The 23,744-nt window shown below is 41.0% G+C and overlaps 1 protein-coding gene across 7 annotated transcripts in view; it reads left to right on the forward strand.

Moving 5' to 3' along the window:
* The window catches only part of MACROD2 (mono-ADP ribosylhydrolase 2), a 975,983-nt gene that overhangs the window by 863,428 nt on the left and 88,811 nt on the right, over positions 1-23,744 (forward strand). For all 7 annotated transcript variants that reach the window (XM_075413509.1, XM_075413505.1, XM_075413506.1 and 4 more), the window contains one exon: positions 20,868-20,949. In XM_075413509.1, the coding sequence (XP_075269624.1) occupies positions 20,868-20,949 (82 nt within the window). The remainder of the gene's footprint in view (positions 1-20,867; positions 20,950-23,744) is intronic.

A 23,744-nucleotide genomic window follows, 5' to 3' on the forward strand; every position in this document is an offset into this window, starting at 1 on the left:
GTTATTGGAGATGGCTGAAAATGTCTGTTTCAGCTTTTTGGGGCAGGAGATAGGTGGGTTTGTCTCATTTAAAATTTGTGGAAGGTATCTTATTTTCTTGGTTAAAAGCAAAAGTCTTTGGAAAATGCAGCCTCCCTTCCCTCTATCCCTTTAATGCCCCTGGTTTGGGGGCAGAGACTAGTTTTTAGGCTGAGAAATTTTAGCTTGGGATTGATAAAGTATAAGTCTTCCTAGAAAGAGAAGACATAGTACCACAAGGAATCAGTTAAAATGTCTATCTGCCCTCATGTACATTTTCCTTTGTTACCATATCTGAGCATCTAGTAAAGTTTTATGTTTCTCGGTAGTTGTAATCTGGCCTTAACTCGTTTCATTTTATTTCAACATTGTAAAATACAGCTTATTCTCATTTGTTCTTCTTTTCCAATCTGTAATTGTGCTCATTTTAGTCAAGGCTGAAAGAAGTCTCAGCACAATATCATAGCTGTTCCTTGCATCAGTCCAACCCTTCTTCTAGCACACTGTGTTGCCTTTCCAAAAACACAGCTCGATTCTGCTCCCCTTAAGTGCATCAAATAGGCCTTTCCTTTGTAAGCAGCCTGAGCCCTGTAAACATGGACACTGCAGGAGCTCCGTTAATAAATTAGCTGTTAGCACATTCAAAACTTTTAAACAATAGGGTGTTTTTCTGGAGGAAGGGAGGTATTTTCATCAGATCAGAAGTAGTTCTCATCATGCTGTGAGTTAACAGCTGAGGAAACTGCCACCAGTGTTATTTGCAGCAGCTCCACAAGCATGCCAAGGGAACACAAAGATAGAATCGATGTTTAACCCCTACACTACCCTTGTTTTCCTAATTGGTCAGCCAAGTGAGTGCAAGAGAAATCCATACATAGGCACTGCAGAGGGAATCAAAGTATTTTCTCTACTTGCAGAGGGAGGTCTCAATCCTAGAAATGCATGCAGTTGAAAGGATTATTTTAGTGCAACTGTTCTTGGTGCTAAGAGTCAGACCCAGAGGTAGGAGGTCAGCTTGGATACCCCATATGTGGTTTTATTTGCTTCCCTATATTTTAGGCTTCTCAAAGCAGCTGTAAACAATGTGCCTGTTGCTTTTGATTTGATGGAGATGTTGGAAACAGATTCCTGCAGTATTAGAGCTGCAATCACAGTGCCTGACTCCTGAGACTTCTGAATAACAAGTCCTCATATTGATTTCCCTTTATAGTGAGAAGTGATGCGATCAGGGGAGATGGATATAGATAAGCTTATTTCTACTTAGACGAGAACTGGTTTGGGGTCTGCTGAAAATCCCATTGCTGTGGAAGAGAAAATCCCCTGTTGCTTTCCAAGCTATTAATCTGTTTGTGACTACTTTATTAAAAATTCCTCCACTATTCTTGTAACACTGTCATTTATAGGGTTAATGACGCAATTATCTCCTGGTATTTGCTAGCTATTTTTGTTCCCTCTTATTTATTTAAACAATTTTCCATCAAAGTGATGCATTTAGATAATGGCCACAGGTAATTGCTTTAACAAAGAGAGTCACCAGTGAAACTGCCATTTTAATATCAGCCTGGGATGACTGTTGCCTGTTAGGGTGTAAGAAAAGCTGTGTCATGTTATGGTAAACCTCAGCAGTTTCAGAGGAAAGCATGTGAATTCCAAGCAGACAGGAGTTTAGCAGCAAAAGTCAAGCAAAAGCCACAACTATTTCTTTGTAGAAGATCCAGCTGTGTATTAGGTATAATATGCCTAGGAGTGGTTGCCTCTGTAAATGGAAAACAGAAGGGGGAAACGCTGTGTGCCTGCCTAACCTCTGTTCACGCTATCGAGAAAATCCTTGGCCTGTGTTCAGTCGGTGCTTGTGTTTTTCTTGGAAGGCGCGTTGGACATCTTGCATGGTATATAATACACAATATCTGCCCAAATGTGGTTTATGAAGTGTTCTGTGTATATCTGTTCTTAGAGATTTGGCATTGTCTGTTGGGCTTATATGGTATGTGCCTTTAAAAACAGCCCTCCCGCAAAAAAACGCACCAGAAAGCAGAGGCCCAAACAGCCCCCTAGCACATCAGCATTGGTAATTCAATACCACCACACCATTCGTTTGCTGTTAAATAGACAAAAGAAGTAGAAAGGACCCCACAGCTTGAAAGCTGATGCTATTTTGGTCTGTAACAAAAGTCTTTGCTTTGGAAAAGAAAAGATATTTGTTAAATTTCTTAAGGAGATGATTTTCAGGCACTGAAGACAGAGTTGACGTTAAAAAAGGAAGAAAAAATAATGTTAAAACACGTGTGGCAAGACATTTTTGTTCTGTCAGGAATACTAATGCAGATTCAGTGCTGAAGAAGAAAGCGTCTCAAGGGGAAAATCCTCCCCATGATCTTCCAATTTAATGTGAGGTTCTGCCCTATCCTGTTTGCAGGTTTAAGTGGAGAGAACCCGGCTTTTTCTGCTATCTTTTATTATTGATTTCCCAAAATTAGAAGTCTCTTCCTAATAGAGAGGAGGCTTAAAAGCAATCAATAGTGTTTACCTTAGGAGACAGTAATTCAAATTGCAGTGGAAGGTGGGGTAATTCACACTTTCCCTTTTTTCTGATTGTCTCATTCAGTGTAGTACTGCACAACTGCTCCAGGTTTTAATGTTGTAAATCCCTTAATTATGCACTCACCAAATGTGTTAAAAATCATTTAAAATCATTTAAAAATCATTTAAAAGTGTTAGTCGGGCATTTCTGACTATATTTCTGTCCTCCCCCACTCGCATTCTGCTTACAAATCGCTACAACTTAACTATGTGATTTGTATTGGAAAGATTGGTTTTTTGGTTCATTTCACTTCATTATCTTTCAGCAGAGCTGTGACATCCACTTAGATGTCTTTACTGCAATTGTGTTTTGATGAGATCAGATTGCCCACTGCAGCTATATCACAATAATGGTAAGATAAAATTCAGGCTGCCTTGCTTCCTGTTGATGACCTGCTGTAGCCTAGCTTCACCAGCCAAAAAAAAAAAAAAAAAAAAAAAAGAAACAGAATAGCACATAAAAGAATGATAAAAAAAACCATTTTGTAATCAAAATTGCTCTGAATTAAGCAGATTGAACCTTTTAAATAAACAGAACATGAATGAAAGGGAGGTAGATGGTTCTGAATGTTATGATGCGGTAAAAAACCATAAAAACTCCTAAAAACAGTGATATCTATATTTGTCTCATTTCGGCAGAGAGCACATTTCAGTTCCTCTGATTGAAAATATTTTTAATAGCTACTTTCTGTTGCCAGAATGTGTTTAGTAGCAGGCTTTAAAACCTGCCTGTGGCTATACTGTTTACTGTAAAGCCAGCATTTTCCTTTCAAGTTGTACTGATACTCACTGAAGAGATCCTGTCTGCAGCATTTCCCGACTTGCCACCTTGAATCATGGTCTCTCAAATGATGCAACATGCACTCACAGGAATTTGCAACAGGCAATATTACTGAAGTCATTAACTTTCCAGGTAAACTTGTCAGGTTGAAACCTTATACAGAAAGTCCCAATGAAGGCTTGCAAGGCCAAAGGCAGGATCCTCTCAAGGTTATTTTGGAATTTGCTTGCCACTTTCTTCTTAGCAAAGGAAGGATTAGGATAGTGGTAGCTTTTTGAGCATGAGCTACAGCTGATTGCTGCTACATTGCTCGCTCTGTACCTGGAAGCATTGCTGCAGCAGGTCCTCATATGTTTGGTGTTATTCCCTAGTGCCGCGTTACAGGCTCCAGTGGAAGAACTCTGCAGGGAAATGAAGCCTAGAAATACAGATCCAAGTGGCGGTACACCTGGGGCACATGGTAAGAAAAAGTGCAGCAGGAAAAAAGCTCATTCCCAGAGCTCTTCTTTCTGCTGCTGCTTCAAATCTTCAGAGCTCCTTCTTGGAAGTTTCAGGAGAAAGCGACCCACTCTACAAAAAAAAAAATAAAAATGCCAGCTTCCTTGTCAGCACAATAAAGAGAAAATATCCATGCAGGGACACTTCTGTGCAGATAATGGCAAGAGGAATGTGACCCATTGTTCTCTTCCATGGAGGTGCAAGTGTGCAAAGGCCATCACAAAGACTGACCCAAGTCCCTTAATAATCAAAGGAGCCCGACTGAGTTCAGTATGAGCAGGTCGGAGCCAGAGCAACCTTGCAAATCATGTCAGGGAGTTTCAGTTAGGTCGTATGCCTCTGCCTTGGTGGTTTTCTTGTATTCCTGTACTTCCGAGGAATGGATAGCGCAGTCTACATTGTTGCCAGCTCTCGTGATATTTGATGTGTTTCTCAAAGCCTGAGTTTTGAGGACATACATTACACAGATTTTTTTTTAAGGTATTGTGAGTGTGTGCTTTTAGTATGTTTTAGTCTTTGTCGTTGGAAAACACAGGTGAAAACATGACCTGAGTTCCTAAAAACTCAGAAATTACAAGGCAGAAGAGATGCCTACAATTATTAGTTTGTGAAATGCTGTGATTTTTAAGCTGTTGTCATGATTTTGGGTTTGTTAAGGATGTAAATATGGTGTTTACTGCAACAGTATGTTTTCAGTTCTACAGATAGAGTGAAGCACATACGAACTGAAAGCTGCATTCGTCCCACAGTACCTTGATCATCTATCACTCCAACAGAATCTCTTTTAGTAGGCAGAGTTGCCTTCTAAGGAGGAAGATGCCATCTTCATTCTGTACAATAATTGGAAAATAATGAAAGTCTCCCTCTCCCAAGATAGTATCATCTTGCTGTGGATCAAGAGTCAGTTGAAATGATCATATAACAACCCTTGAAAACTAGCATTTGTAGGAATGTCACATTTGAAATGTTGTAGTTACAGGACTTCCATTATATGTATTATAAATCCACATTTTAGAGGGTTGTAATTTAACTGTATACAGTCATTGTGCTTTGAAACTTGGTATAAAAATCACAGCCCTGGAGCAGATATTTTTATCACAGAAAATGTGTGAGAAAATTGGACTTTTCAAAGATATAGGTGCGTTCAAGTTATTGCTCAGCACATTAGGCTTATAAAAGTGAAATATGTTGGTGAGTTACCAGATACAGGAACATGGAGCTTTCGGTGGGTATTACGTGATCTGCAGCAAGTAATAATTTGGTTTTGATAATCATAAGTAATGCAAATACAGGGACATGCCATGTGGGTGTTAACACAGGACTACTGAACATTGGAGTCAGAAGCTAAATCAGTTGGAATCATGTCTGAGATGAGCTTTGCAGATGCTCCATGAGTACTTGCAGAAGAACTCAATAGTAATGAATCTGAATGCAGCTGCTCATCTCTGTAGGCATTACAGTTACGTCCTGGCTGTGTAATGGGGAAAAGTGCCACAAATTAGCCCGACTGTGAGATCAAAGACTCCCCATCCTCTTGGCGCTCGAGGTTGCAGAAAACTGGAAATCGGTAGGAGTTATTGAAAAGAGGTGCCTGCTAGACTGATGTCTGTTATGGGAGTTGGCTGGTTGAGTTGAAGTGGTTTATTTACAACATTTGCATGAGATGTTCTTTTACTCTTTCTTTTGTTCGCCTTCACAGAATCACAGAATGATAGGGGTTGGAAGGGACCTCTGTGGGTCATCTAGTACAACCCTCCTGCCGAAGCAGGGTCACCTACAGCAGGCTGCACAGGACCTTGTCCAGGAGGGTCTTGAATATCTCCAGAGAAGGAGACTCCACAACCTCCCTGGGCAGCCTGTTCCAGTGCTCCATCACCCTCAGAGTGAAGACGTTCTTCCTCATGTTCAGATGGAACTTCTTATGCTTCAGTTTGTGCCCATTGCCCCTTGTCCTGTCGCTGGGCACCACTGAAAAGAGTTTGGCCCCATCCTCCTGACACCCGCCCTTGAGATATTTATAAGCATTTCTAAGGTCCCCTCTCAGCCTTCTCTTCTTCAGGCTAAACAAGCCCAGCTCCCTCAGCCTCTCCTCGTAGGAGAGATGCTCCAGTCCCCTCATCATCCTCGTAGTCCTCCGCTGGACACTCTCCAGTAGCTCCTCATCTTTCTTGAACTGGGGAGCCCAGAACTGGACAGAGTACTCCAGATGAGGCCTCACCAGGGCAGTGTAGAGGGGAAGGAGAACCTCCCTCGCCCTGCTGGCCACACTCTTCTCGATGCACCCCAGGATCCCATTAACTTTCTTGGCAGCCAGGGCACACTGCTGGCTCATGGTTAACCTGTCGTCCACCAGGACACCCAGGTCCCTCTCCACAGAGCTGCTCTCCAGCAGCTCTGCCCCAAGCCTGTACTGGTGCCTGGGGTTGTTCCTCCCCAGGTGCAGGGCCCTGCATTTGCCCTTGTTGAACCTCATCGGGTTCCTCTCTGCCCAGCTTTCCAGCCTGCCCAGGTCACGCTGAATGACAGCACAGCCTTCTGGTGTATCTACCACTCCTCCCAGTTATGTGTCATCAGCAAACTTGCTGAGGGTACATTCTAACTCTTCATCCAGGTCGTTGATGAAGAAGTTAAACAAGACTGGGCCCAGTACTGACCCCTGGGGCACACCACTAGTTACCTGCCTCTAACTAGACTCAGCGCCGCTGATGACAGCCCTCTGAGTTCTGCCATTCAGCCAGTTCTCAATCCACCTCACTGACCACTCATCCAGCCCATACTTCCTGAGCTTCCCTATGAGGATGTTATGGGAGACATTGTCGAAATCCTTGCTGAAGTCGAGGTAGACAACATCCATGGCTCTCCCCTCATCTACCCAGCCAGTCATGCCATTGTAGAAATCTAGGCAGTGGACAGTATTACATAAGTCTGTAGCTGATTATTATTGAATAACGTATATATCTGGAATCCTGACTGTACCGTACAGATTTTTAACACCAAGTATTACTGAACCTGGAGAGGAACTGCGTGAAAGCAAGATTTCAGACAAGAGACTTTGCTGTTGTAAATTGCTGTAGCCCCCTGGTCACTACACTGACTTACACCAGGGCCAGCCCGCTCCATTCACAGCGGCCAACTCTCCTCTGCCCTCCCTGCATTTTCTATTTTTCTGTCTAGCTAGCATTAGATAAAGATGTTGCTTTGGAGAGGAAAAGAATGGGAGTTCACCACAGACCGAGGCAGAATAAGAGCAGGTGCTGAGCAGCATTTCCAGCAGTTCAGCTGCTTCTCAACAGGCTCAGTACGCCCCTTGCTTTTGAGCAATGGGCCCCTCCAGAGCCCAGCTTGGCAGCTGCACGAAATGGAATGCTAGTCCTTCAAGGCTGCACGGTGCTGGGAGCCAGTATGTGATCTCACTGTGTTTACCTTGTGGATAAGGTATGCAGAGTAGCTGCCCCAGAGTGGTTTGTAAACTTATACTGTAAACACTGTAAAATATTTCATCTGTTCAAAGTCAGTCAGTTCAAATATCCTTTCTTTCTTTTCTTTCTTTTTAAAAATCTCTAAATTAGGTTCTCTATTTCAAGTGGAGAAAGTAGGTCCAAGCTTTATAGATCAATGTTAACCACATCAGATATTTCCCATTCTTGTTTTTCTTTCTCCATTAGTTCAAATAAAAAAACCAATGCTGAATAAAAATACTTACCAGCTATCAAGGGTATGGTAGGGTAGTTGCTAATAGGAGATGGGTGTGGTGTATTACAGACAAGGTTCTTTAGAACTCTTGAACATCCGGACAGATTTGTAGAAGAGAAATTCTTGGCTAGGTTAATCCCACATAGACTAATTTATATTATGGATAAGACATGTGTTTAAACAAATACAAGGCATGCATAAAATACCTCCTGATTTGAGAGTTATACAGTGATGGAGCATATCACCACCAGATAAGCCAGGAAGCCCAAACCTCTGGAAACATGGGGCTGACCTGACTGCAGGTGGTACTCAGGCCAGCTGTAAGTCATCACTGTTCTTGTTAACTAATCAGAACAGGAGAATGGTGAAGTTTTGTTGGTTTCTGGTTTAGACTTAGATTTCCCCCATGAATGTGATCATGGAGAAGCAATTTTGTGCAAAGATGGGATAGCCAAGCGTATTTTTTTCAAGGCTGATGTAACAGATGTGCTTGCACGTATAAAATGTGATCTTGTGAAAGCTCTCTGCACTCTCACTTGGGAAGGAAAACTCATGGTCATGGCATCTCTTCAGTGACAAAGGGTAAAAGGGGGAAAAAAAAGCCCAGGCAGAGGAGAATCAGAGGGGAGGAAATCGCAGAGTGGGGTTAGATAAAGATGATACCATCTAGATCTTATGTAATGATTTTCACCAGGAGATCAGACAATATTTGGAGAGCTACACTTCTCTCAAAGGTGAAAGGGAATCCCAATCCTATGTTACATCCATTAAGCCTGCTGCATCTTGTACAGATCAAAAAGAAGGAGTTAAGTCTCAGCTAATACTAGTGAGCCATTTTTCTCAAATGTTTTTAGCAAATGAGGAGAATACAATAAAATGTTTGCTGTCTTGCTATACAACGTTAATTACAAAGCTGTGAAGACACCTGGTATATATTGTGGAGAACTCAGTAATGAATGTGTGGCAGAAAATTTCCAGCTGTAACCTGAACGGGACCGTTTACAGATGCTTTGCTGAACAGAATTGCCAGATCTTAGGTTAGGGTTTGGCTGTAGGTCAAAAATACTTTCCACAAGAGGTGATTATTATGTATGATTCATACAGTGAGTCCACACAAGTAAAAATAATACTGTTTCGCTCTTAGTGTTCAAAGTGCTTTTACATTTCAAAGTGCTGTGAAAACATTAGTTAATTAATGGCATAAAGTAAGTTATATTTTGGTGGATTTAGCATTGACATTTTGACAATAAATGGTTTTGGAGACTTTATATGCATCAGTGCATTTGAGCAGCTCATATAAATTGTGCTAATGTTCTCAATTGTATTTGAGCAACATCTTAGTAATTTAGATGCTTTTAATCTTCTGATGAGCAGATAGAGTGAAGGTTATCCGTAGATAGCAATGTACCATAAATAAGGTATCTTCATGTCCTTTTCATAAATCTGTGCTTACTCACCTCTGTGGCTTGTGCACTGTGATATGCTGCAGAAAGAAAAACACTGGTAGAAGTCAGAAAGCACAAAGAGTCATCATTAGCGTTCCAGCTGTAGAAACAGAGCTCCATCCAGAAGATAGATTTTGTGGAATTGGTGTATCCAAGGTTAGACATAGGGACTTCGTAAAATGCAGGAACATCTGCTGGATATTTTCAGAGTACTGTCAGCTTATTACATCTATTAAAAGTAATTTAAAAGTGATCTATTAGAGATGGATCTCTTTTTTCCCTTCCCCATCCTTGTGAAAACTGTTGGCATACAGGTGACATTTATATCCCAGTGGATTTTTTTTTTTTTCTAAACAATCTATATTAAAGTTTCAGTATTCTGTGTGGAAGACATTCATCACTTGTATCAAGCTGGTTTAATGACCTTTCACATAAGGCCATTTTGGCTGAATTGCAGACTGAGCTCACAGGCCAAATCTATAATCACACCTGCTCTCAAGGATAGATCTTCCTTACTGGTCCCAGGCACTCACAGGGGCAAATATCCCAAAAACACGCTCAGAAGGGCAGCCATTCCCTGTGCTGACCTAGCCAGGTTCTTGGGGAATAAGTATTGTACATCAAATTTTCTTGTCTCGCTGCTCATTATCCCTCCTGATTCTCCCTTCTGAGTAGCAAGAAATGCTGCAGAGGTTGCATTTAGATTGTACAGACTCCTAACTTGGTTTCTTTCAGAATGCTGGGAATATCTTGTGAAAATAACTCATCACTCTACAGTCAATCTTATTTAACAACAACATACATTATTTTGTCATACATACCTAAGCATGCCAGGCATGAATAGGGTATAATTGTGAGTCTAAGAACTGACTTTCTAGAAAAAGAAGAAGGAACTTCTGTGTATAAAGGAGATAAATAGGCTTTTTTTTTTTTTTAATTATATATACTTTACATGGCATCTATGTAACACACAGTAAGCAAATGATCCTGAGTTGATCTCTTTTTTTGGAAGAAACACTGGAGTGAGCATCCTGGGAATGGAAGTGGTTTTTTTCTAGCAGTACTGGAAATTTAATACCTTCCTCTTCTTCCTGGTTCTGTCTTTTTCTGATGCCAAAAAATATTATCTCTAGTATTACAATGAGAGACATACAGTATTTGAGAAAATCAGCCTTTGTCTTTTAAAAATGGTCTTTAATAGGTTGCATTAATGAGTTTCATTCGATCTATAAATGACAGGTAACTTAATCATAAAACATTTTCTTCAAGGAGAGAGATAAGGTAGTATTTACATAAATGAGATTCAGTCCAGGTTTTAGTATGAACAATGATTTCAGAGCTATTTCAAGTTACGTGATGTGGCCTGTGATCTTGGGAAAGCAATTTTTAATTTTTTTTAGAAGGGCTCTACAACAAACTTTTTGAATCTGTGCGTATATTGTATAACCTGGGTAGCAGGTATGTTACTCCTTCACTTTGCCAGCACTACAGGAGTTTTAATCCCCTCCATGGCAAGCAATTATTAACTTTCCACATCAGTGTTATCTCCACCCATGATATTCTTCGAATAAAGAATAGAGAATATATGGAGAAGCAGAACTTGCAATGTGTTGCAGACAGTCCCAGTGGTAGTGCTGCTAATACAGGTTAAGTGAGCACTTTAAATCCATAAAAATGCAGGTTTTATGACACTAGTTGAATTTTTTGAAACCTGGCTGTAGTCAGACAAACTTGATGTCCAAGGTGCTGCTGTTGTCTTCCCACCAGTGTGGGAAACGCTTAGTTCCAGTCATCCAAAACCCCTTTGAAGTCAATGGCTTTTGGATAAAGAGTAACTAACATGAGCTTTAATGTAGGATGAAGATAAGAAGTGATCGCAAAGTGATAGCAAACAAGGGAAGTAGCCAGGGTGAGCTTCACCAGGGGCTGCTCTCAGTTGCATTAGGTTTGAGGGACTTCTGCATCAAATCATGTATTTCACAAAGCTTTCTAAGGAGAAACCGTCCAGGTTCTAGGTGTGTGTAGGATTTTGTATGTGGGGGTCATATGGCCTCTTTTGATGGAATTACTTAAATAAGTTGAATTTTAAAACAACTTGGTAAGATCAAGCTAGAATTTTTTCCTCTGTCAGTAATTTAGAACATAACGTGAAAAGCCCAAGTGACAGTAGTCAACAGTTGTAAAGTACCCTAGGCCCTGAGGTAAAAAATTTGCTTGACCTCAGTGAGAAAATTGTTGCTGAGTTTATCATGACCACAAATTTACCTTGCCTGTAACAGCACAATTAAAAAGTTATTTAGCCACCATCTGCTGATTCTAGGAGCTGTTTTTTCTGCTCTTTTGCTGTAGCTCAAACATGTATTGTGCATCCCCAGGAGTCTGCTCAGGGCTTCTCAGCAGCACAGCCAGAAACAAACCTTTCTGTCCAGCCATAAGATGCCAGCACACTCCTACCACTGTGGCTGGAGGGGGTGCCCACTCCTGCTACAGGGAAGAGCCAAGGGAGGCAGAGCTTTTGGGGACCGACAGACATGTGGTTCCTAGTGCTGAGTGACCTGGTGACTTCTCATAATGCCTGGAAGTCACTGCTGTCCCCTGCCTTGGTAGCACAGCAGTAGAGAACTTTGCTTTCCAGGGTGTGAATCCCCATTGCTCTTCCTGCTGGTCCCCAGCCTTGGGCAGGTCTGCCTCCTCCTGGAGCTGGCTCTAGCATCCAAACCTAAATTACTCATATCTGTCTGAAAGGTAGGAGGTACTATCACTTGGTCTCTCTGTGTGGTTTTAAAACCTGGGCCTATTTTATATTCAGAATCTTGCAGCAGCCATGAAGATGAGGGCAAGGAGGAGACTGTGTTTCTGTTTTCAAGCCTATTCTTTTTTCTTGAGTGGTGGACTCTGAGAAAGTAGTGCTGATTCTGCTGCTGGCCCTGGGAAGGAGTAGAAATTGTGTCACTACATATTACATGGTACTACAATAAAACTGGTAAAAACATCAAGAATACAAGAATTTTCCAAACTGACACCTCAACCTCAGGGGATCCAGCAAAGAGCTTTTGGTGCTAAGTGGAACATGGCATCTTCTGGGAATGAGTCTGCCACAGCTTGGATGCCGACACAGGCTTAGGATGCTCATAATTATTGGGAACTGTGGGGTATTTAAGTCCAAATCGTACTAAAAAAATACTGAAAAAATTACTTTGTGATGTACAATGTGGTGCAAAAACTTGGCCTATGGAACTACAACGTCCTGCTTGGTTGTATGCCACAATACCATCTTATTCAGTGGAGATCCACAATGAGGATATAATGATAACTTTAAGTAAGCTGATGATTTATCTCCTCAAAAACGCATGGTGGTTGTAAAACTGCCTATCAGATATTTTCAGAGTACTAGCCTTCATAAGCCCTTATTTAATGCAGTTGAATTTGCATGCATACCCTCTCTTTACATTTGCCATTTGTCACCGAGATAGCAAATTACATTCATCAGAATCCATTCATTCCTCCAGTTTCGCTGAATACAGGATTATCTTGGCTTTGTCAGCTGCCCTATGACTGGTAACTGTGAAAAATGGAGGTCGCCTTTAGATATTCCAAACATGTATCTTCAAAGGACAGTAGGTATTAAGCTGGAAAAGATTAATGGGCTTTATGCCATTGTGTTCGTGTGGCATAAAAGTGAATTGTGCAGATTGATGGATATCTTGGTAAAAACAAATGCATTTTTAAACTACTGTCTTGCCCCTTTCCTGACAAGTTCTAGTGACAATCAAAAGAAATATACTGAGACATTGCTGTAAATCCTAGGCTGATTTTACAGGTTCTTTCACCTTTAGAAAACTGAAAAACTTTTAGTTGTTGAGCGAAAACCCACATGTGGACTATTAACTACTGGCTATTTTATAGTCTGTGTGTGTTTACATTAGCACTACAGGGCTGTCATCTTATTTGTCATATAATCATGCAATATATAAGTGACTGGCACACGTACAGTTTTGTTGCTGACCATTTGTAAATTCCTCAGAAAATGTTTTCATAATTTCCTATTTTAGATACAGATTGCTTTTTTAGGACAGCCACTCTGCTTGTCTGGCAGGTGCTTTGTTCATACAAAAAAGTAACAGCTCAGCACAAAATGTCGCCAGATCCAAAAGGGAAAGCTCTACATGTCCTTTAATAATACACTGTATTAAAAAGGTGTTGAAAGCACAGAGTGGATTCTCTCAAGGAGAATAAGCAACCTTTAAAAAACAACCAATGTATTAGGGAAAAAGTTGTCATTATTGATTCTCGCAGTACATGGGTACATTGAAAGGATATGCCAGAGGAAAACCGGTGGTGTGCAGTGAAGCTTGTGAACTTTACTTGTGACCATTGATGAGATTTTTTTTTTCTGTAGCATCATTGCTTGAGAAAGAATAGGAGAAAAAAATCCCAGGGTTCAGGTCTAGTTCTGCTGCTCTTGTTCTCTGTGACCTTGGGCACATCAAATGTCCACCTGGAGACAAAGATCTATCAGAATTATCACAAGACTGTAACGCTTACCTGTGTGTGAGATCTGTGGGTGTAAGTGCTTCTCCACTGGAAGAGATTTTTAATGTGTTTCAGTAATATGGAGATAGGCTTATGCCACAATGATAGCTTGCCGTGGTGCTCCTGGTACCTGAGTGGTAATTTGCCTTAATCTGTTGAATATGAGCAGAGCTGTAGGAACAGGTGCAATACACAGGGAGAGATGTTCTGACCATGTTTTAAATTTATCTTGACTTTCATTGCTAGGTGTGTTGCTACTTCATTTTGTTTTAGAGGGAAGGACTGCTGCAAAGTCTTATGTACCATTCCTTTGGGATGTTGTTTGTGTTAATATTTTAAACTTTCTGGTGGGTTTCAAAATTTCTGGTTGTTTTTTTGATTTTGGTTTGTGGGTTGTTTTTTTTGTTGGCCTTTTTTTTTTTAAACTGCCTTTGGACTTTTAATTGTCTTTCACTCTAAGCAAAGTATGCTTTCCATTATAAAGTAGGTTATTAAAGCACTAATAACAACCTAATAACAACTTTTCTGTATTTTAACTTCAGTAAGACCAGCACAGAAAACATTCCACTGTATCTGTGATAAGCATAAATCATTTTATAATTCATTTGTTTTGTATTGTTTTTTCTTTCAATGACTGCCTAACTAATATGATGGTTTAAGTAAGAGTTGCTTCCTCACAGCTAGTCCTCAACAGGTACTTGCTCTTGTTGTGATATCATAACTCTCCATTAATACCATTACTTGCAGGAGGTTTACAGTAATGTGGATTTTTATTTAGATTTTTGCTTTGGATTCAAAGAATTGCAAAACTCAAATCCATTAAAATCCAAAAGCTGTGTCCCGAGAGAGTATGTCTTTCTCCCGCCGCCAGCAGGACTGAAGGATGATCTAGAGATTGTCTGTTTGCCTGAAGCTGGGCTCATGGGGGGTGACTGCAGGTTCAAGTAAGTTTGGGGTATGTTTTGGCTCAGGTCTGCAGTGGATTTGAAGCTGGGCCAGGTGTAAAGATCTTAAGGCTAAGTAAATTGCTTTGTGAATGTATCATACAGTTCGTTGATTGTCAAATTCACCATCTCACCAGTTTGACACCTCTGCCCCACTTAAATCTTATTATAAGGATGGAAGCGGCACTGAAACTTTGTATTTGCATAAATAATTGACTGAAGTTCTTTTTGAGAGTAATTCTCCAATTATAGACCATGATGTCATGCTGAAAGGAGCAGGCAGTCAGCTAGGCTCTATGCTTTGATGGTTTCTGTGAAATTAGTAATAATACCAGGAGGCTGAATTTTAATCTACAGTTCTATGAAAGGAATAGTTTTTTTATAGGGTCTGAAGCATTCACCTTTGGAAGGAGCGTGTGAAAACTTCTAGCCTCGATCACAGCTCATTTCCTACTGGGATGAAGTGCCCTCTGCTCTTTCTTTCCAGTGAGGCAGACTGCTATCTGGACAGCTGGCCAGATGTGCATGGTGCTCAGGAAGGGCAGTGCCTCTGGTGAAGTGGATCACAGCTGCTGCGAGGGATATGGCAAACGCTTGTGTTATTTTACAAAGCTAGCATTTCCATCTGTTAGTTGGTTGCAATAGGATTGGCAGAGGGTAGGCTGAAGGGGAGACTGTCAAGCATCAAGAGCATCATTTACCAGTACTTTAAGGAGGCAGAAATGTAGATCAGTCTCTTTGAATTGTACCTCTGCATGTAGTCAATTCAGGGCATCAGCTCGATCCTGGACATGGAGCAACTCTGTCAGAAAACTGGAAGAGAAAGAGACAGATAATGGGGTCCTTAAAGATAAGTGAGAGAGAGAGATGTGGACTTCAGAACAGCAAAGTGAGCCCTTGCCACAGAAATAGAAGAAATTTTACAGTGTGCAGGGACCAGCTAGGAGGCTTGTAGCGTAATCCTGTGGTGCGTTAAAAATCTCTTCCTCCTTATTCTTTGCTTCCCACAACTGACATTTTGATTCCATGAGATCATGCCTTGGAAACCTGAGTTAGGTGACTTTGTTCCCACTGGTGTCTGTAAACGAAGTACTGGCAGACAACGAAGGCCAACAGGGCTGCCTGAGCAGCCACTATCTGAACAGAGGGAAAATGTGGGATTGCAGCACAGTTGAAGGTTCAGGGCTTCTTCCTTACAGACATTGTAGTCAAGGAGACTTAATGAGTACAGGCAGCTCTGAAATGGGACTGTTAAGGGTATGTTTGAGAAAGTATCTGAAGATTTAGGGTAATAAAATTTGAATACCAGAAGAACTTTAGTTCTTAAGGAGGCAAATGTTATTTCTGGCATTCCACAGTACAGGCGCCGATCCAAGCACGCTGAAGTCAATAAAAAGCCTCCATTTGGCTTCACTGAGTTTTGAATTAAGTCCACTGAATGTCTGATAAACTAAAAATGTTATAGCAAGCTTCTGGTGTTCACCATTGCCTTGTGACAATAGGTCCTGGTGGGATCAGGCAGGAGCATTTCACAAAAGGGATTTGCTACACTTACAAAGAGCAGAAAACTACTTCATTCTCTTTGTTGTTAGTTACCATTAATTTGATTTGGGATTGGGAAACATTTTTTACAAGGTAGCATTGTTTTTCTATTGTGTGTTTTCTGGTAAGATTTAAATTATGGTGAAACTTGTTGTATATAATAAAAAGCAGTCACTGCCTGCTGGGTAAATGGCTTGGTACTGGGGATACACATGAAATACTTGGGAGTGCTGAAATGCAGTTGGGTTTATTTTCATTGCGAGCTTTTATTTTGTTAGGACACAAGGTGGCTATTACATGGAAACACTCATTAGATAAAATAGTCTAGAATGGCTGTTGATCAGTTTTCTGCTTCAAATGTCTGCCTGATATGTACAGCTTGGCACCTGAGTATACATACAGCTATATGTTTGACAATATTTGGCATGTCCTGTAGATTGTGCTTGGCAATACCTTTTTGTAGCAATGCATAAGCGCATGACTAAGTATTACTGTCCCCTAAACATAGGGAAATAAAGTCAGAGGAATCGGACAACCTGCCAGAGGCCACAGCAAAAGAGCTGAGACAAAAACAGAGTCATTTTTGATCACAAAATGTATATAGGTACAGCTGCAGAGTATAAATTCCTCCTGTACCAGGGGCTGCACACACAGATGTGTGCATACACATGCAGTGTGTGTCCTCCCCCATGTTGCAGTAAAGGGAAGGGTCCTTTAGGGAACTTGGTGCATACTTTTAGTTTGCTGGGAAGGCAGGGCTTTTTTCCTTCTCAACGAATCCGTAAGAAGGGGTGTAAAGTTGCCAGAAAGCATTAGCAGACTCTTGTTTTATTGTGGCTTTGGATGTGGTGAGGCTTGTGGTCATTTCTCCAAGTGGTGCCTGTCCATCTTCTTTCTCCGCTTGCCTTCTGTGGGCAGAGCTGTCTCTGGTTGGCCATGGCTGTGTCTCGGTGGAACTTGGCTGCCATGGAGGGGGGCAGCTCCCAGCTCTACTGTGCAGTTTGTGGTATCCTCCGTAGCTTCTCATCGTTTCTGTACTGCAGTGACAGTGCAGTCCTTGAGCACCTGCCTGCCCCAGCCTTCTATGGAGCTCTTCTAGACCATTAGTGGTCTATGAGTGAACTAATCCAAGGTGCATTTACCCACCAATAAACTTAAAATTCACTAGATGCAAAGTGCTCTCAAATTCACTGGGGAGAAAACAAAGAAACAAAAAACCCCACACTGAACAAAAAACAGGAGGAAATATTTTTCCTAGCTTCTTTGTATTAAGATCAATGCTGCAGCTATTAAGACCAACAGTGCTTTTACACCCAGTGGAGGGGTTTTCAGTTCATGAGATTTGGCTATATCCTTGTAAAATCCTGGCATTTATGACTGACTCTGGGTCCATTCCACTGCAAAACAACCTGAGCCCTGTGAGCCATGCAGAGCCCCAGAAGTTTACTGAACCTTATCAGGTGCAGCTAACAAAACCACTGGGAAGGTATGCCCCTCAAAATTAAATGGAGCCTGGCAAAGAGAGCAGGGCCCAATAAAAACAAAATACTAAAATAAAAATCAATGTACTCTCAGCCTTGAGCTGTGAAGCTGCCTACTAAGTGAGCAGCTCATGCAGTTAAATTCCCTTCTTCCTGTGCTACGGCGCTCTTAATTTTGGGGTTCTTTGATCCACCTATTCATAGCTGTGAAGCGAGCAGAATTTAATCAGGCTCTGACAGGGGAAGGTTGATTTTAATACCGGCCTCCAAAAAAGAGCTGTCAATCAAGGATGTGCTTTAATACCTTCAACTTGCAGCTCCTTTAAACTTCTGCTGCAGCTGAGTGGTGCTAGGTCAGCTGTGGAGGAGCAGGGCACCTACAAAAGGTGGCAGGGGCTCCTTGGGCACACCTGGGGGGAGTATCTGAGGGCTACTCCCTGCCCTCTGTAAAGGGGTGACATGAAACGTCATATCAAGCTGGCATTTCCAAGTCACATGAGAGGAGAGATTTCCTCTTTGAATAAGGAGTGGCTTTCATAAGTGTGCATCCCAAAAGGCCTGCTGAGCTTTTGTGAGCCAGCAGCCAAGGCTGGTTTGGGGTCACTTGGAGTCAACGTTTTCTTATTGTAGCTGGAAAAAGAACAGTGAGGATGAGGGTTACTTTCCATACATAATTTTGAGTTATTTTAGCAGGGGATGTTAGGTAAAATATTCAATGACTGGCAGGATGATAGAATATGGTTTAATTTCAGATTTACTATCTGCCAACACATGCCATTCAAACAGATAAACACAGGATTTCAGCTGTCATTACAATATCTTATGCATACTTAAAAATAGAGCACTTTTTCTCACACCAAGAAGAAACTGAACAGGTTTATATACAGGATTTATACAGTCAGGAGGCTAAAAATTTTGAAATAGTCTGCTGTTTCTAGAGAGATCCCTATCTTTAAATTAAGGAATTATATTAGAAGTAGTAGAAAATCTCAGGATTGCAGAAGTTTTGTCATTGTGAACTGCACAGAATAAATAAAAGTAAAGGGAACACCTTGAGTTGACCTATATAAAATGAGGGAAATGTCTGTAGCATTTACAGCAGAGGATATGAGACTATATAGAGAGCAAGATGACTCAGGACTTCTCTGCATGGGAATGTAATCCCTCCTCTAGTTTATAAGTTTCCATCCTTGCTGTTTTGTCTGTGCCAGTTCACATATTGAGTCTATCACCGTAATGCGTGAATATCTACTTCACTCGGGAAGGTGGATATAGAAGATGGCAATCTAGCATCACCCCAGCACCAGCCTAATCCAATTTTCACAATAAATGTAATTTAAGCATTCACTGTCTAAAGCTTCCCTCCTGAAAACACACAACTTGACTTAGGTTGAAACGCTCATATAGGTAAAATGTGGCACCACTTGACAACAGTGCTCTGTGTTATAAATTTGTGAGTATGCAGATGAGTATGGCTTTCTGGCTTGAGCACTTATCCAGTATTTGGGCTCTTTATTATATCCCTTGTGAAGAGTAGCTGATGACACAGTCCAGCATATTTTTAAGCTCTAGACTGGTTTGTTTATGAGGGATACACAGAACAGCTTGTTTCTGTGAACATCATATGAGCAGACAGCAGCAGGCATTTTTCTTGCTCACAAATCTGCAGATATGCTTCCCCAGCAAGCAACATCTGCCCAAGCTCTACCCTGCTGCTTTCTCTCCTGCTCACAAGCTTCTTTCTTCTTTAAGACCCACATAACATGTACCTTCAGTCTCGTATTTCCTACCTGCTTTGCTCTTTCAGGTTTTGTAGTCAGCTTTAATTCATAGGTGTCCTTGTTAGCAACTACTAGCTTTTTCCTGTATAACTGATAACTGCCTGCTCTAGTCCCCTCCTTTATTCTACCAGGCTGCTCCAAAATGAGCTCTAAAATGACATCCTGAGCTGCTCAGCATAGCATCACACAGAATCACAGAATGGTAGGGGTTGGAAGGGACCTTTGCGGGTCATCTAGTCCAACCCTCCTGCCGAAGCAGGGTCACCTACAGCAGGCTGCACAGGACCTTGTCCAGACGGATCTTGAATATCTCCAGAGAAGGAGACTCCACAACCTCCCTGGGCAGCATAATGTTATCTTTGAAGCCAAGACTTGTACTTTGTTTGGAAGAGCAGCTCTAGAAAAAGGACAGCATTTTCTACTAAAGATAAAGGAAAGAAGGCATTTTTTGAGAGCGCTTCTCCTGCTGGTTTCCCTGGAGAGGGTAGGCTGGTGTCTTTTCTAGCACATGCAAAGGCACTCTTGAGGAGCTCCGCTACTTCAGATCGGCTTATTGTCCATGGAGACACAAGGACAGCATAATGCCAGCCAAGATGCTGAATTTCCTATTGCATGGGCTTCATCCCTTTTTGGTTAAGCTCTCATGCACTTCAGAGAAAAACTTGATTACCAGGTTGCGGGTCCCTAGGCTCAGCCATGGGAGGGTTTTCTCGACTTCCACAGCTCCCTCCTGGAGCTGGGTTTTGGATGCAGAGGCAATCTGCGCTGGGCTATGCAAACAGATAAAACAAAGAAATAGCAAGGCTAGAGTGAAGTCCAGTGTTGGTGGTTTTCAGTCTTAAAGTCTTTGGAATTCTGTGTGGTATTTATTTTGTTTGGCTTTTTTTTGGGTCTCTTTTAGAAAAGGCTTTCACCTACAATGATCTCCCAAAACAACTTATTTGAAATCATTGGTGGGTGGCACATACATTATGGGCTGTGGTTTCATTGATATGCTCAGCCTCACTAAGTAGATGGCATATTAAATGTTTTCTTTACCCCGTGTGCTACCTGTCATCTAATCATTTTTTGGTTTTGCTGCATTCTGCTTTATTATAGCAAGAGTAAGTGGTTTCATGTAAATTAAAACTGCATGAAACCTTTTAAAGCCATTTAAAAATACGAAATGGTTTCTCAGATAGGTTTGTCAGACAAGGATTGGAAAAAGAGCTCTTTGCTTACCCATTTACTCTTTTGTATGCTTATTAGAAGCCCACCATGTGACTCTTTCATCAAACATTGCATCGCAGTACTCAGCTAGAATGCCAAAAGTCATTTATACTGTGCTCAAGAGTGGTTTGCATAAACAGGAGGCAGTTAGCAAAGAATACATTTGTGAGCTGTGATTGCAAATGTTATTTTGTAAATTACAACACAGATGCACAATAAAGTCAAAACACGTGTCCCTGTGATGTTTTCTTGCTTGCCTGGAGCATAAAAGCATATTGGCTTAAAAATGTCTTTGCTTTTACTATTAGTGCCGGTGTTTATGGTTATGATCATTTCACTGTGAATAATTTTGTTTCTTACAGGTGAATCGTATCATCTTCTGCGTCTTTTTGGAGGTTGACTACAAAATTTTCAAGAAGAAAATGGGCGAGTTTTTCCCTCTAGGTAGGTATAGTAATCAAGTGCCATCTAACTTTAAAAAATGATGCAGCAAAATGACAACAGTTGGCATCCTTTCTTCTTTCCCTGACTAAGCCAAATATTAAAATGTGAATGCTCTTTTAAGATCAGCTGCACATATAGACTCTTATTCTGGGCAAATGCAGACATTTAAAATTTGTGAACTGGTAAAAATATTTGTGATACTGCTTTTGCAAAATCAAGGTCTACTTTTCTGTGCTCAGTACAGCTAGTTTCTTCGTTCTCTGCTGTATCCATATCTCCTCCTGAAACCTGCTGCATGGTGCTGGCTATTTTGACTCTGGGAAGGATATTATTTGCACTAATATATAGAGCTCCCACTGTATATTGCTTTTCCATGCATTTTGTACATACTTTGGCACTTTCATTAATGATGCTGGTAGGGTTTCTCTGGGTCTGAAAAGATACCGCAGGGGTTAGTGCCCAACTGTGTCTGAACAAGAACTTTAAACTTGAGCTGTCCCTGTGCAAGAATGAATGGGAGGAAGGTGTCTCTTACCGGAGCACTTAGGAAATGTTAGCCCTTCAGCTGATGTTTCACACAGGAGGTTACTTTCTAGAATTTAAGAAAACCTGGTGGATAGCAAATTTGTTAATCCCCCTACCCCTCATATGCCTGTGATTTATTTTTATCATATATCATTAGAAATCTGTTCAGTTTTTTTATCAACCCTAACCTTTTCCCATTTTACTTTGTTTTCTGTGACATCAGTCCTACTATATGTGACAAGATCCAGATTTTAGTATTCTGCTTTATCACCCATTTCAGAAGCGGCAGTCATTCCACACGCTGTCTGTCTGGTGGAAACGGCCTTTGAGTAGTAGGAAGCAGAGCTTTGGTGTGTTGTGAGTCTCCATTAATTCTACAGGACTGTGTTGTCGCAGTGGTTTTTTCCTTTCACTTTGGATGGTAGTATGGAAATTGTGATGTTTCTGTCTCATCTTACTAGAACAAAGCTTTTTGTAGATGACTTTGTAATCTCCAGTTTGCAATGATTGGCAGCTGAAACTTAAAGACCTATTGAACTATTCAGGTAGAATAGAATGGTATCCAACTGCTTAATAATATTTTTGTCTGGAGCACATTGAATGTGCATTTCAAAGACTGTATTCATGTCTAATTCATTCATTGTGTGATTTTATTTTTTTTGTCTGGGTACCCCAACACGTGGAATAAAGTGGCAGTACCCTACCTACTGTTGCTGGCTCTGTCCCTGCCCCTCGGATGGAGTGAGAGTAAACTACTGTGTCAATTTGTCAATAAATTAGAGTATTAATAGTCACCTCCATTGTTAAGGTCTTTGAAATCACAGATTAAAGCCTGATATTGTTGTTATAAATGTAAAACCCTTTTGGGTTTGAAACCCTGAGAGACAAGAAGCTTAAGCATGGCAAGCCCAAAGGGGAAAAGAGAGGAAGATGGGAGAGTTATTTCTTTTCTGGGGTTTTCAAAACCTGACATTGTTGAGCACCTGTCTACAGAGAACTTGTGTGGTTGGGTGTCATGTTACACAAAGACTTATAATTGCATTACAACACATTATATAGGTGATCAATGGTACCATAGTTTTGAAAGTATGTGTATTCACATGCATAGGAAGCTTTTACAGTTTTTTTGTTTGAACTAAAACTGGTAATTTGATATGTGACTGTAGAGAGGTGGTCATGCTGGGTCCCTCTAATGTGCAGCAATTCCAGTGGCTTGCAGGTATGTGACTATGCAAAATGTTGATCCACTACTTAAGCAGACAGCTATCCAGAGAAAGATATTTTAGTTCTCAGCAGCCACAATTCAGTATAGATTGCTAAAAGATCTTAGGACCCATTATTATAGGTACCCTGCTGCAATTTTCTCATAACTAATGATTCCACATACCAGTTTTGATGTGCCTTCATGATGCTGGGTTCCAGAAGGACCTGAGCACCTACTGGCTGGTGAGCTGGAACTTTAAAAGGAATTGGTTTAGCATCTAAAACTTTATCCCTGACTGAAGGATTTCCTGTGTTTAGGTCATTAGTCAGTGATTCGGGAGATCTGATTTTAATGTCTTGTATTGCCGTGGATGTTTGGTGTGCCCTTACAGGAGTCACTTAGATCTTCAACTTGTGAGAAGACAGGGAGAGGCAGGAAAAACACATGGTACCCAAATGATTCTCCATTAGTGTCCCTGGAGAAATGATCAGTATCTGCGTGTCCCTCCTGGAGTAGTGGCTTAACATTTACATACAGTCTCAGGCTTTCTTTGCTGTCTTGAATTGACACTTTCCTGCAGGATACAACCATTTCAACCGACATCAGCCGAAGTCAACCCCATCCTGAATTACCTGTAGCCTACTGGTGAGAATGTCACCTGAAGGTCTGGATGGTGATCACCAGACGACCATCATGTCTGCTGTTACTTCCTTTTTTCTGGTCTCTGGTGAACTGCCATTTAATGTAGTAGACTTTGATGAGTTATCAACAGAATCTCCAACTGTGGGGAAATTCTTTCTCTCTGCAGGGCTGGTTTCTTGCACAGAGGACTTAGTCAGCATGGCTCTACGTCAAGAAATTAGCAACTGTCTCTACCTCTGACAGTAAATTCCTGATATTTAGACTGTAGAAAGTATTGCCAAAACTCTGGTGGTTTCATTTTGGTTTTAAGTTAATCTATTAATTTTGTGAAATAAAAGTCTGTAAGGATAGACTTACCCTAAATTTGAATTCATAGGACACTGTCTGAACACTCACAGGAGAGAATAACACTGAGATATTACTT

The sequence above is a fragment of the Opisthocomus hoazin genome, chromosome 2 (genome assembly GCF_030867145.1).
Source record: "Opisthocomus hoazin isolate bOpiHoa1 chromosome 2, bOpiHoa1.hap1, whole genome shotgun sequence".
NCBI lineage: Eukaryota > Metazoa > Chordata > Aves > Opisthocomiformes > Opisthocomidae > Opisthocomus > Opisthocomus hoazin.